Genomic DNA, 14,830 nt, shown 5'->3' with positions numbered 1-14,830 from the left:
AATTAATATCCTGAAAACTATTTGAGATATCACCATGAAACTTTGCATAATATTTAATTAATATATTTAAAATAAAGAAAAAATACATTCACTAAGCTATCTCAACCCCAAAAATAATAAAAATATTATAATCAGAATTTTTTTTTATATTTGTAAACCTTTGTCGGGATTTACTAAAATTGCAATATCTCAGGTCTCAGACCTGGTAGAGTGTTCATTTTTTTTTCCATACTCCTAGATACCTAGGCTAACAGATAAACAAAAAAGATATATGGCTTTTTCACATGTTTAGTTAATATTCCAAAAAGTAGAATATTATTAAGAAATTATAAATTTGCGGTTTACTTACATTTAATAAATGTGAAATAAAATAAAAACTGAAGTCTAAGAATCAAAATCTTTTACAGCAATTATTAGTTCTGTTTGTTATATTTTTTCCACTTCATCCAACACTCTTCTGTTTTTCTGATACACTCTTTTTTGAAGTAGTTCATTCTGCCAGTGCTACTTGATTGCAGTGCGCCAACTGTACTGATAATGTGCTCCAAAGGTATTATGCACAAGTCTCCTCTTTGAGGCCAGTAAAAGCTGGCAGCAGGTCCTGGAGGGTGAAGAAGAAGAATTTCAGCATCTTCTTCTTCATGAAACACAGTTTTAACAAGTCCAAAGTACCACTTTCCATCGTAGTTTGCAGCCACATAATCGTTTAAAGATGGTTGAATGCAGACCCAATCCGTAGCAGAATCAAAAGAAAACATTAGAGTAGAATTAGGACTATCAGTAGTCCTCATTATTTCAAATTCATTTGTATTTAATGGTTTGAAATAATGGAAACTTCTAGTACCGGGAATAGTCTTGGTGGTTAAAAATCGTGACGCTAACTCCAATCTGAAAGCTTCAGGATTTTTTTTTGTCAATAAAGTGAAAGTTTATTTTTTCAATGTTGACTTTACAGAAGTCATAAACTGCAGTTGCTGTCTTGATTTGATTTTCATCTGAAAGTTGAAGGCTGGCTTTTCTCAAAATTCTCTTAACAGTTCCTCCCAAGCCATCACATATTGATTTCCCGTGGCTTGTTGCAAAGAATGAATGTTTGGCTTTCATTCCAAAGTCTTCATGATGGTTTGTTAGGTTTTTGAAACTATTTCTATTTCTGTATTGACCAGCACAGCCGTCAGTGAAATAATGAACTTGGTTTATTTCGGGATGATTTTCTTTCAGCCATTTCGAAATTTCTTTTTGTACGTAATTCACAAAACAAGTGTCATGTTGTAAATCATCAATTATGAAACAATGGTTGGAAATTAAAAATTTATCATCCTTTTTCAAGTAGAGTCCAACTGAATGAATTGTGCAACCACCTCTGTTCCAGCGATAACTTTGAATTTCATTTTGAATGGTGTAAGAATAATTTTCACTGAAATCCATTACTACAATTGCTGTATTCAAAGGCGGATCTTCTTTCAGTCTTTTGAAAGTTTTAGACTGTGATTTTGTAATATATGAATGTGGGATTAGGTTTTCTACAGATTTGCTCAGTAAAGAAATAAAGCCTTCAACGCTGATTGATTGCTTAACCATTTCTGTCCTGTCAGTATTAACCCATTGGCTTATAATTATTTCTTCTTCTAAACCATAATCTTCGCTCAATTTTGCAGTTAAGTATTCAATCAGGGCATCATCAGACGGACAGTTGTTACAATGGCGTAGCATACACTCACTGTTTTCAACATTACAAACCAACATCTTGATCAAATCTTTGTAACTTTCTTCAATTTTTACAGCATCTAGTAGTAACAATTTCACATTCTGGTGTATGCTGCATACACATACTGTATGGGTACCTGCTGACCCAGCAAGGACACACCACTTTGGTCTTATACTGCAAAATTTCGAGAATCCTATTTTCAAGTCGGGGCATTCCCTTTTATAACAATAGTAAAGCTCTCTCAAATTTCTGAGAATAAGTCTTTTTTGCCTATAAATACTTTTTTTAATGCTCACTTTATCTTTTGCTCCAGGTAAAACTCTTGAATTCTCATCACTTTGGTAAGAGCCTGTGACAAGTTTAACTGTGTTTTCGGAGAGTGTGTTACCTTTTTTAGGGTCAGGGATAGCTAGGATACCTTTCTCTCCTTTAAGTTTTCTTGCTTGTTTTATCATATATTTGGTCACCTGAAATTCTGTAGCAACTTTTTTGTGGCTCCAAGATTCTGGCACCAAAGTCAGAATCTGGACTTTTTGGGATCTCCCAACAGACATAAGTTTTTCTTTAAAAGGCCAACAAGCCTATCAAAATCTTCTGCTTTTTCGATTAAGTTTCTTTCGTCTTCTTTTTCATCTTCTGATATTTCAATGTCATAATCTAGAGCTTTGGAGATTTTTTTCTTTACTTCTTTTGTTACTTTTTCAACTTTTCTTTTGTAATACAATCCCTTACTATGTGATGGCAAATTATGAAGTTTAATTGGAGTTAAACCCAAATCATCTAAGGCTGCATTTGTTTGTGAAAGGGAGACATTTCTAGATTCAAACGAATCCAATTCAGTCATTAGTTTGTCATCAGATTCATTTTCAGTGATTTTAGTTTTTTCTTCATAGAAGTTTCGACATGAAGGGTATATCTTTTGTCCAGGTTTAATAAAAATATTTTTTTCACATAATCGTTTTGAAAAACTTAAAGATACATTTGTTAGTGACTTTTTTATTGGCTTTTTGTGTTTTTTTAATGGATCTATGCATACTGTTTGATATTTTTCAAACACATTCAGAAAGTAGTAGCTGTGATGGAAACAAACATTTTTAAATTCAATTAAATCGATTCCAGATCTAAGTTGAATTAATTCTTTTTCTTGTTCGGTTAATTCTGATACAGATTGTGATTTTTTGGAAGGTGTAAGGTTTTTTGGAAGGGGAGTTAAGGGCTGACATGGCGGAAAGGAGTTCTACAAATGGGATATATGCCGACAGGTCGGAAAAGAGTTCCGTACCTGAGAAAATAGTAGATAATAAAAGAATCAAATAATTTTTGAAAAAGATCGAATAATAATATGAAAAAGCCATACATCTTTTTCGTTTATCTGTTAGCCTATGTATCTAGGAGTATTTGAAAAAAAATATGAACACTCTACCAGGTCTGAGTGAGACCTGAGATATTGCAATTTTAGTAAATCCCGACAATGGTTTACAGATAAAAAAAAATTCTGATTATAATATTTTTATTATTTTTTGGAGTTGAGATAGGTTAGTGAATGTATTTTTTCTTTATTTGAAATATATTAATTAAATATTATGCAAAGTTTCATGGTGATATCTCAAATAGTTTTCAAGATATTAATTTTTTAAGCTACAAGTTACATTGCAAGACGCAAAATCCAAGGCCTAAAATTACATTAAATTAAGAAAATTAAAGAATTTGTAGAAAAAAACTATAAGAGATAGAGAAATAAAAATTTGGTATTTATCAATAGGATAGCAAATGCAATAATTGTGCCAAGTTTCATCAAAATCTGAAGAGGTGGGTTTCAAATTAATTATTTACTGGGTGATTTGACATGGAATGACCCTGCAATGTAAACTGTTAAAGTGCCTCATACACCACAAAATGTCACTATCAGCTAAGAGTCTAGCTGACCATACCTGCACACAGAGTACGGACCTCAATTTACATCCTCTGGTATTTCAACTCCTAGAATCAATAGAATTACTGCAAGGTATCTAAGGAGATTCGCGATTAATAAGGATCAACCATTGAAGTAGCTCATTTCAACTTACAGAGTGTGTCAAAATGAATAGGGTTGAATAGTCTCGACTTGAATGCCCACGTTTTCTGAAACAGAAGAAAACGCCACATTTTCCATTGTTATACTTGTAATATAAAGAGAATTGTAGACATTGACATATTCTGGAGTACAATACTACACTGTTTAGAGCTCTTTTCTGTAATATGTGCAATTACTGACAATGTTAAAGAAATGGGGATACTCTTCTTTACAGAAGTCACTGGTCTTACCTAGAGCAAAGTCTTGACCTTGGTGTCTAGAATCTTCTGAAAGTATATCTGATAATCAGATGAGCATCAAGAAAATGATCCAGTCTAGCAGTATGAATTGGAGACTAGTATTATTGCTTTAAATCTAACAATTAACTAAGTATTGTCATGCATACGCCCCTCCCCTCCTGCTTCACTCCCTGGTGACCAAAGCGACGTTAAGGTACATGTCCTATGGCTAGGAATTCAAACTCTGATTTGAATTTTAGTCTATAATCTAGTGGTGATAAAATATGCTCAAAAATCAAAGGGAGCAAGTGCTCCTTTGTATGAACAAGGGGTTGAAATTTGGGGATCTTTTCCAGGTTTATAGGAACCTTCGGTAACATCCGACATGTAAGACAGAAATAAAAAATGATTGGGCTAAAGATTATTATTATTATTTATTTTTTTTTAAGAAGAATTCGGTCTATTCAAATAGATTCCTTGTTCAGCTTACGATCTTTATTATTGTCTGGTGGTTTGCACCCGAGTAGCAGGAAATCATGATGCACAGGCTGTAAATGAGTTAAAAATCATGCCGTCTCTCCATGCTGTGTTTTCACGGAACTTTTCAGTTGTACTTCTATAGACTTTGCAGTTCTGAGGCTCTAGATGCTAGAGTAGGGTAGCCCAAGTTTCAATCTTGAATAGTTTCTTTGTTTATTCGTTAAAACACATAGACATACCAGACACAACGCTAAAAAAATTGCTGCATGCTTGAAGACTAGCCAAAGATCCAGGGTTTTGTTACCTCTTCGGCTGCCTTTGCGGTGAATTTGAATTGACGCCTTGCGATGTAGTCTGATCTGCCAGTTTTGTTGGTCGAGTCACCTTGTTTCGTTAGCGATCTCAGGCTTTTTGGCAATAGGGATTGGGTGTACTTATATGGGATGCAAGCTTGACTTGGTACCTTATCAACACAAGGCCTTATTGAAGCGTTGATTTCTATTTAAAATGGTCCGTTAATTTTTGAATTGAAATGGAATAGTTGTGTTGAGGTTCTTTCAGGTTAAGTTAGGTTAATTAAAATGGAATAGTTGTGTTGAGGTTCTTTCAGGTTATTCACTGTTAATCACGCTCGGATTTGCACTTAATGGAAAATTTTTCTTTGTATTTGCTAGTGGTAAATATATTGGAAAGGTCCAATATATTTGATAGTTGGGAAGAATTTAATTTATATCACAAGATGTCGTAATATGTGGGTATTATAATATATTTTCTGTGGGAAAAGGTGTCAGACAGTAGAAAAGGGCATTTTGGTCTTAGTTTTCCAATCATTTTCTAAGGAAGAGGTCCTTCGACCAATCTCAGGGGAAGGGGTGGTGAGAGGTTATATGAACACAAGTTTGGTCGCTGAGGGGTAATGGAGAATTCTCGTAGTAAGGAAGAGGGGCGTGAGGTGTTAATAATAAAACGGATGAAAAAATCAAATATGGGGGAAGGTGTAAAAAAATAAAACAAATAAAAAAGCACATATTTTGGTCATAGTGTTTTAATCTTTCCGTGGGGAAAGGGGTTCTTTGGGCCCATCTCGTGTGAAGCCGTTAAAGGGCACTTTTGAGATATGAGGATATATGAATACAATCCAAATCGTTCAGGAGTTACAGAATTCGTCTAGAAAGTGTAGTGGGCGTGAGTTATTAAAGTGAAATTGATGAAGAAACCAAATACAAAATTGTGTATGTATTTGTTTCTTTTGCTTTCTCACCTTGGTTTGTTTGTTTGTAGGTATGGCGATGAAGATAATACATGGGAGCCAGTAGAGAATCTTGATTGTCCTGAACTCATCAATGAATTTGAGGAAAAACGAAAGAAAAGGGAGTCTGAAAAAAAAGAGGAGACACCCTCAAAAGAGACTAAGAAGAGAAAGTCAGTAGCTGTTGAGAAAGAGGAGCCAAAAAAGAAGGCTAAGAAATCAGTTGAAGAAGATGGAAGACCAAGGGGTTTTGACAGGGGCCTAGATCCTGAAAAGATTATTGGAGCGACTGACTCTTCTGGTGAGGTAAGCCATCTATTTTTTTCTTTTTTTCATCCCCATCTGAGTGCCACTAAGTTAGAAGTTAAAGCTGTTTTAGTACAATGAGTTTTCACAAATAATGTGTATGCAATAAGTATAGCTGTAATTAACAATTAATTAATTAATTAACTTCGGTAATAAACAAGACCAAAATGAGATTAGATGTTTCTGACATGAAAATGGAAATCCTACAAAAGGTTGGTGGAGTTGGGGAAAGGACTGCTCGTGTACACATTAAGAGCACGAGAGTATACATTAATGCAAGTGTTTAGGCCAAGCACTCAATAATATCTGGTCAACAAAAACGCTTTTTTCAAAATGAAGACGTTTGTCTAGTTGTTTTTAGAATAAGATTAACAAGATTAGGAATAAAATAAAAATCCTCAAATTTGGTTTTTAATTTGATTGTTTCATATTCTGCAGAATTTTTGTTTTGATCGACAAAATAAAGCTATACATTTCAAAAAAGATGATTTTTTAGGTATTTTACTCTAGGGACGTCTCGTTTTAGTGTTAAATAGCAGTTACACCAGAATTTATTAACTCAAGATGCACGGATTTTTCGTCCATGACCCAGGGAGTTTCTGAATGAGTAATTAATCAACATGGAAAATAAATCAATTGAATTTTACTAAAAAGCCGTTTACGCTTGATCAGAGTTTGAATAGCCGTCTCCATTCCACATATTATGGAATGCTACCATATGAGTAATTAATTATAAGTCATTAAAGTAATTAATGAGTAATTAATTAACATTGAAAATAAATCAATAGAATTTTACTAAAAAGCCATTTACACTTGACCAGAGTTTGAATAGCCGTCTCCATTCTATGTGGATAGAATGTGGCCATTCTATGTGGCTAAAAAAGCATATTTAGCTTTTGAATAGTTCGCTTGTGATGATTGTTGATGATGATATGAAGAATTTTTACGTTAAGTTGCATGAAAGTACTTGTTTAAGTGTGAAAGATCATTTAATTTATCTTAAACTCATTGAAAAAAAAAAAATACATATCTTGTATCAAAGCTGCTGAACACTGGCTCACAAAAGAATTCAATTCAATTTCAATTCAATTTATTCAAAAAGAAAAGAAAACACATAACAACAACAATAATAAAGATCCTAGAAGCGAACTTGTTAAGGACCAAAACAACAAAAAATTGAAAATGAAAAAGAGAGAGAAAAAAAAAAGAAAAGAGAAAACAAGGGTAATTAAAGCAAATTGAATAAACATTTAGAGAAATATAATATCAAGATTTTAGTACATTGTTATATAGCGTCCGAAAACTTGTGGATAGCTCGACACTGGAGGGTATTAAATTCCATTGAATTATAGATTTATAAATTGGGGATCGCTGGGCGGAACTAGAGATACACCTGGGGACAATGAAGGAACGGTTGGATGAACGGAGACAGTGGCCTTCAGAATTATTACTATTAAAATAAGATAATAAGTGGGGAGGAAGATTTTTATGGTAAGCGGAGTATGCAAGGGATAGATTTAACTTTTTGATGATTTGTTCAAAAGGGATAATACCAAAATCGGAGTACAAGTCCTTGGTGGGATATAGTCGTGGCAACCGAAAAACTGCTTTGACGGCACGGTTTTGAGCAGATTTTAATTTATTGGTAACTGAAGGATAAGTATTGCCCCATACAGATCTGCAGTATGAGATATATGGGTAAATAAAAGAATAATAAATGGTGACAAGGACATCGGGAGGAAGAAAATAATTCACACGATTAATTATACTCACCTGTCGCAAAATTATGGCTCTGATATAGGACACGTGTGTTGCAAATGATAGGCAGGAGTCTATGTGGACACCAAGAAACTTGGCAACTTCGACCTGCGAGAGGAGATTGGTAGAATATTTTAGGCCAAGTGCTGGCTGAACTTCATTTTTTTTGTAAGGGGTTCGAAATAATACCACCTGACTTTTCTTGCTGTTAATGGTCATGCAGTTAACGAGACACCACTCCTGTACTCTATTCAGAAGGTTTTGAGTAGAGGTGACGACGGATGGTAAATTAGGACCGGTGATGAAAAAGTTGCTATCGTCAGCAAAAAGTACTGGGTGCACTGATGGGCCCAGGTCCGTAATCAAATCATTAATATAAAGGAGAAAAAGTATTGGACCAAGAACAGAGCCCTGTGGGACGCCCCTCCGGACAGGTAGGGGATGTGAAGTCACCCCGCCCAGTCTCACACTCTGTACTCTACCAGAGAGATAAGAGCCGAACCATGAGAAAGGAACTCCGCGAATCCCTAGGTTATTGAGTTTACTTAATAAAACACTGTGATCAACCATGTCAAAGGCCTTTGAAAAATCCAGAAATAAGCCCAATACAGTATTTATAAGGTCAAGTTGGGAACGTATAAACTGTGGCGTCTATTAGTGCATGAGCAGTTGAAAATTTGGCACGGAAGCCATATTGATGAGGAGAAATCAACGAATCTGATGAATGATTCCCAAATACAAAGGGAGAAAGACGTCGGAATATAATTCTCTCGAGCACCTTAGATATAACTGGGAGAAGTGAGATTGGACGATAATTGCTTATCTCAGACGGATCGCCTTTTTTATGAATCGGGATAACAATTGCTGATTTAAATATTTCTGGGAAGACTCCATTGGTCATAGACAGGTTTGCTATGTGCACAATGGGTTCACAAATATAGGAAGATACGGTCCTAAGAAGCTTATTACTTATGCCAAAGAAGTCAGGTGTACTACTATTAGAGAGAGATTCGATAACTTGAAGCACCTCTTTGCGATCAGTTGGAGAGATAAAACATGGATCTGGGATTCTTGCGAGGGTGTACTGACTGTGAGAAGGAACAGGAGTTAGCATTTGGAATATTAGTGAAATAATTATTAAAAGCATCCGGTACTGAAATTGGGTCAATTAATCTGCCACTGATGTCCCTAAGGTTAATAGGAATAGATCTTGAATTCCTTTTTTTGAAAGGATTTCATTTATTGTAGACCAAATTTTTTGCAAGTTCCCTTTGCAGTGAGAGATTTTTGAATAATAATAATTTTTCTTTGCTTCCCGGATGAGTTTGGTATATACGTTTTCGTATTTTTTATAATTAGTCAGGTCAATAACGCTACTGGTTTTGCAAGCTAACTTATATAGGTCATTTTTTCGGTATGAAGAGATTATCAGGCTATTTGACATCCAGGGGCGTATATGGGTAGTTTTTCGGTTTGATTTACGAACTGGAAAGGTTGAACTAATAAGATCACTCAATCCCCGAGTAAAACTACTTGTGGCTGAATTAACATCCTGACAATCCAAAGTCTTGGACCGGTCGAAGGATTTCAAACAATCCGTGAACCGGTTCATATTCACAGTATTATATATTCTATTAGACGTAGGGGTATTAGTTCTACGGGTTTGAGTAGCTGATAGGGAGGGTAAGGAAAGATAGATTGGAAAGTGATCTGACAGGTCAGAAAATATTATTTTGGAGGACAGGTGGTTTCCCGGGAAAGTGAATACAAAAATGTTATCAATTAAAGTAGCGGTATACCTCATGGGATCAACTCTAGTAGGAAAAAGGATTGTGGGAAGAAGACCACTTGAGGTAAATGTTTCAAAGAAGGTATCACTATCATTGTTATTGCTAACATTTAATAAATTACAATTGAAGTCCCTAAAATTAATAAAACTAGAAAAATCATCAAACAGATTACAAAAGACAGGTGTCGGAAATGAGGGTGGTTTATAAAATAACGAAAAAATAAAAGAATTCTCGTCTACACTTAAGTCGACGATTATTGAATAAATGCATCTATTATTTATAGGATGCGAGAACAAGAATTCACAGTCTAATAGTCTGGTGAATTTTAGACTTGATCGGATGTAAAGAGAAATGCCACCAGAGGACTTGGTTAATTTTCTTTCAATATGAATAGCTCGAAAGCCAGTGAGGGAAAATTCATTAGTATCATCAATTTCTGAAAGCCACGTCTCCGTTATTCCAATTACGTCGAAAGGGCAGTAACCATTTGTTAAAATTAAATCTTTAAAATTAACCCACTTATCCCGTATGCTTCTGATATTAAAGCAAATTACATTAAGTTTGGTCTCTTTCATTAGCTTAGGTTTCACATTTTTCATAAAATCAAAAGTGTCGAGATATTTACAGTTAATTTGGTTTAAAGGGCTATCGGGGCTAGCTAAGGTGTTGGTGGACACATTATTTTGGTCATCGTAATAATTAAGAACAACATTATTGCACAGTGATAAATTAGTAAGAAACGTAAAATCTTGTACAGTACTTGTACTTGTGTTTGTTTGACTGTTCATTTCTTAAGCAGTAGTTTCTGTGCTTCTGGACATTTATACGAATAACAGGGGTGGTTGGAGGAGCCACAGAGAGCACATTTCATGACAAGTTGACACGGGTTTTCTTTAGAGTTCTGGTGGTCACCAGCGCGTTTAGAGCATCTCGGGGAAGCTTTACAGTTATTTGCAGTATGGCCGTAGCACTGGGTAGGCAAAAACTTGCACTCAGTTATGGGTAAACGCTCGTAACCAATAACAAGGGGATTCTCAGTGGCATACTTTAGGTGATCACGTGACTCAAACTTTAATCGAAAAGACCTCGTACTTCCTAATTCAACAACTTCTGTACAGTTATTAGTGAGAACGCATAGGTCACTTTTAGATGTTCCGTCAGGCACTCGGCGTACTATACCGAAAAAGGCAGGACTCTTCACTTTAGCATTAATGGATTGGTCTGCTTTGCTTAATGCATCTGCCAAAGTATTTGCGGCACCCTTGTCCTACAGAACTACTTGCCATGCATCCCTCCTAGGCCTCAAAACAACTATGCTTGAACTGACACCCCAACAAGCTTTATCCAGGAAATCTTTTCGAGCGTCAGGATTATTCAAGTTTTTTGGTGGATTTTTCACAATAACTGAATAGGACGGTTTTGCGGGTGGGGGAGGTTTCGTTTCAGGAATAGTTGAAACCTCTGACGTTCGGCTTTTGAATTAGGCAATGTAAACGATTTTAATACTTACCAATTTGTCAATCTTTAATAATGAGGTAAATGCATTTATGCGCATCTGAACTTAAAGTTTACCTTTTTTTTGATAATAATATCAAATTCCACCACATTATTGTTGGTTTTGCCGTGTTCTAGTTAATGTGTAAGACATTTGTAAGAGACCATGCCTTCTTCTTCTTCTAAAACAGTAGTTATTCGAGTGTGTAATAGTAATAGCAATTTTTTTTCCAAAAAAATAACAGAGACAAAATTAATCGGTAGCACAGCAAAAGCGTCGCTTGCGAGGGTGTGCTACTAACAAAAAAGAGAAGAGAAAAAAAATAATAAAAACAAAGAACAAAACGGTGTACCGAATGTTCAGTACGGTACACCGTACTGAAACGGTGTACCGAAAAAAAGACTTACATAAATAATTCATACACAATAAAACAACATAATATCATGATCTCATAACCTGTTAATGCTTCAATCGTAAGATGAATAAGAACGTAAGCTATTTGATGGTCTTGGTCTCAAATCATACGTCAAAAGTTCATTGCTATGACTGGGTGGATGTTTCTCTTTTTGTCTCAGAGGAATGAAGAGGGCACATTATAAACAGTTTCATGTTCTCTACGTGTGGGATTTTGATAGTAATTTTGTTTTAATATTTTAGCTAATGTTTCTGATGAAGTGGAAAGGCAGCGATGAGGCTGATTTAGTTCCGGCCAGAGCAGCCAATATGAAATGTCCACAAGTTGTAATCCAGTTTTATGAAGAAAGACTGACATGGCACACATCCGCTGAAGAAGAAGATGGAAATGCTAAAGAATGAAGCTTTTTTTATGACAAGTAAATATTAAATCCTTGTTTATACTACTACTAATAACTCAATGCAGTGCCAAGCCGCCTGAGGCCAACACAGCTACGCATGCTCTTCTTCCATCCAAATCTTTTCAAAGCCTCCCTGTTAATTCTCCCCATGAAGTTTCTGGGGAAGATCGAACAGCGGACGATCTGCTTTTTTGGCCCTAGACGGTTGGCTTAAAAGGTCATCCTTCATCCGCAGAACTTTTCCTGTATATCTCAACCTCTCTCATTATATCCCTAGAAAGCGTGACTGAACAACACCCTTCGTACAGCCTACTGTCCAAAATATGGTCAGTCAGTCGAGTACCCAAACTATCCGTAGGCAATTTCTCTGGATAACGTCTAGCAATTCTTCCTCCGTTTGTCGAAGCGCCCATGCTTTAGAACCGCATTTGAGAACTGTCATCATTTTAGCTTCAAATATTTTAATCTTGGTTTACAAACTTATCTTCCCATTCTTCTAAAAAAAAATTTCAGATGTGAAAAAACGCACTGAGCCTTGGTTATTTTACTTTAGCATATTCATGGCATCCACCGTTTTGTCAATATCTTCTGCTTATGCACTGTTTTGTCAATACCTTATTTTGTCAAGGCTTGTCTTGATTGACTTAATTCATCCTGCAAATGATGTCAATCAAGACGAGGCTTTAATCCAACCTTTTTCACTTACCCAAAATTCGTTTTTCCAGTTTCACTCGCCATTGCTGCTTTTTATCATTATTATTCTTTTTCAAAAATAGAAATGGCATTTGATAAGTTAGCCCACTTTAGGTGGCAAAACTACAAAGAAAATAAATGGATTTAAACTGACTATGAAGATGAAGTTCAAAAGACCAAAAACTGTTAAAAGGAAAGCCTGAAGTCAGTTCTGACTGAACTGAATTTAGGTTCTGAATCTATAATTAATTAATTTGTATTTGACCTCTTAATACTAATATATTGGAGTAACAAAGGAAACTAAAAACTAAAATAGATACACATGGAACACATACAAAACAACATTAAATATAAAAAAAGGAAAATTGCAAATCTAAATAACTGCACAAGTGGATGAAAAGGACCTAACCACAGGCAAGTTTCTTTTAACTTGGCATCCATCTCATTGTAAAATGTCAATATATCCGTGGCACTAAACATTAAAATAACCTTTTGGCTCTATAGCAACGAGGCTAATATAAAAGGAATTTTCAGTAACAGAAATACAGTACTCTAATTCGCTGCATGTCTAGTATTAAGAAATGGGTGCAAACCTGACAGAAAAAGAATGAAATCATCACAATAAGTTTATTAAGTCTAGCTAAAGCCTTATGACAATGTCTGCCACGATTTGGAACAATTTTCTGCTTTAAGTTTTGCATAACCTGCTTTAAGTTTTTTCTTTAAATTTATGCTTTAAGTTTACCATAACCTGCTTTAAGTTTCGCACAACCTGCTTTAAGTTTATTCCTAATGTCCGAAAGTGCATTAGAACAAATAGCTGATCAGGAGGAGCAAATACTGACCTCAAGCCAAGACAATGCAGGAACTAGCTTAACTGAAAAAGAATCACAACTCAGATCACTACTTCGGTGTTCAGCATTAAAATGTAGATACTCATAGTTCCCAGCATTAAGCATTAGGTTAAAAAAAATTTTTAAGCAGCTTACAAACAAACTGGGTCGACTTGACTAGGCTAAACTTAATGACTTAAAAGAGTGTTGTATAATAGTTGTTTTTACGTAACAACGAATGGTTTCAATTCCTTGTTTTCCATTTTCAGCCCCACAAAAGTAAAATAAAATAAATAGGTTTAGATTTGAGAGATGAAGGACACATTATGAGTATATTTCTATCAGGTGTATGTTTTTAAATTTATTCGAGACTGCGAAATTAAAGGTGCGATGGCTGTCAAAAAAAAAGAAAAAAGAAGCGAATTATACGGAAAATATCCAAGAAATCGTATCTGCGTACTTTTCTGCTCTATATGCTTCCTGGAGAAACTGGCCAGTATTAACAATCATACAATCTTTTTGTTTACGTTTCTTTCGCGTGTGTAAATTTTATGCTTTGTTACTTGACACCTTTGGAATTATGGTGTTTGTCTCCAGACAAGGTTTACTAGAAAATGACCATTCAAACTCAATAGAATTATCTCTCCCTCTTTCTCTCTCCCTCTCTCTCTCTCTCTCTCTCTCTCTCTCTCTCTCTCTCTCTCTATTTATCTCTCCCCTTCCGCTCTCTTAATCTGGTACTCCCCTTTCTCCTTTTCTCTATCTCTTTCTCTTTCACGTACTCTCATGGCATTAATTTAGTTTCTTCTTCTTTGCAGAAACTTAACTTTCTCTCTCACGTACTCTCATGGCATTAATTTAGTTTCTTCTTCTTTGCAGAAACTTAATGGAGAAGAATGCCCTGAACTCCAGATTGTTTTTTTTTTCTTTTTTACATATATAATTGAACATTAATGTAATTCGGTGTTTACATTTTCTCACATAAAAATAGACCAGATAACAAGGTTTCAACATTGGTTGTTCTTCAGGCTCATTGAAATATAATTGTAGTGATGTCTGGATATCCTCAGCAAAATATACTATTAAATTTTTCTACCTTTATTTTATACCACTTATATGTTGTTTTTTTTTTGAAGACTGCCTATATGGCCTCATCTATTACCGGTATTTTTGTAGTTCTGTGAATTAATCAGATGGCTGTAAAATGGATGGTAATTCTTCCTACAACCCTGTTTGTTCCTAACCCTTTCTTGTCGCTTTCCATTCATTTGTAGCTATATAAGGGTCAGACAGATTTTGTGTCTTTATAGCCAGAAAGACCCGTATTTAAGCAATACGTCCGCATTTTACGCCACTTTTCGAACTTGGATTTTGTAAAGGCTAATGCGCAATTTGATCTGCTTGCAGGATT

General features: G+C 35.1%; 1 protein-coding gene across 3 annotated transcripts in view; it reads left to right on the top strand.

Moving 5' to 3' along the window:
- The window catches only part of LOC136037853 (chromobox protein homolog 1-like), a 33,050-nt gene extending 18,530 nt beyond the window's left edge, over positions 1 to 14,520 (top strand). For 2 of the 3 annotated variants that reach the window (XM_065720699.1, XM_065720700.1), the window contains exons 3-5: positions 5,762 to 6,035; positions 11,736 to 11,911; positions 14,299 to 14,520. In XM_065720699.1, the coding sequence (XP_065576771.1) occupies positions 5,762 to 6,035; positions 11,736 to 11,894 (433 nt within the window). In that variant the 3' untranslated portion in view covers positions 11,895 to 11,911; positions 14,299 to 14,520. Of the gene's footprint in view, positions 1 to 5,761; positions 6,036 to 11,735; positions 11,912 to 14,281 lie in introns of all 3 variants that reach the window. The other variant, XM_065720701.1, reaches the window with a different exon arrangement.
- The last annotated feature ends 310 nt before the right edge of the window (positions 14,521 to 14,830 follow it).

This window comes from Artemia franciscana, chromosome 17 (genome assembly GCF_032884065.1).
Source record: "Artemia franciscana chromosome 17, ASM3288406v1, whole genome shotgun sequence".
Classification (NCBI taxonomy): Eukaryota; Metazoa; Arthropoda; class Branchiopoda; order Anostraca; family Artemiidae; genus Artemia; species Artemia franciscana.
The sequence above is the reverse complement of the archived record's forward strand: the minus strand, read 5'-3'. Positions and strand labels throughout refer to the sequence as shown.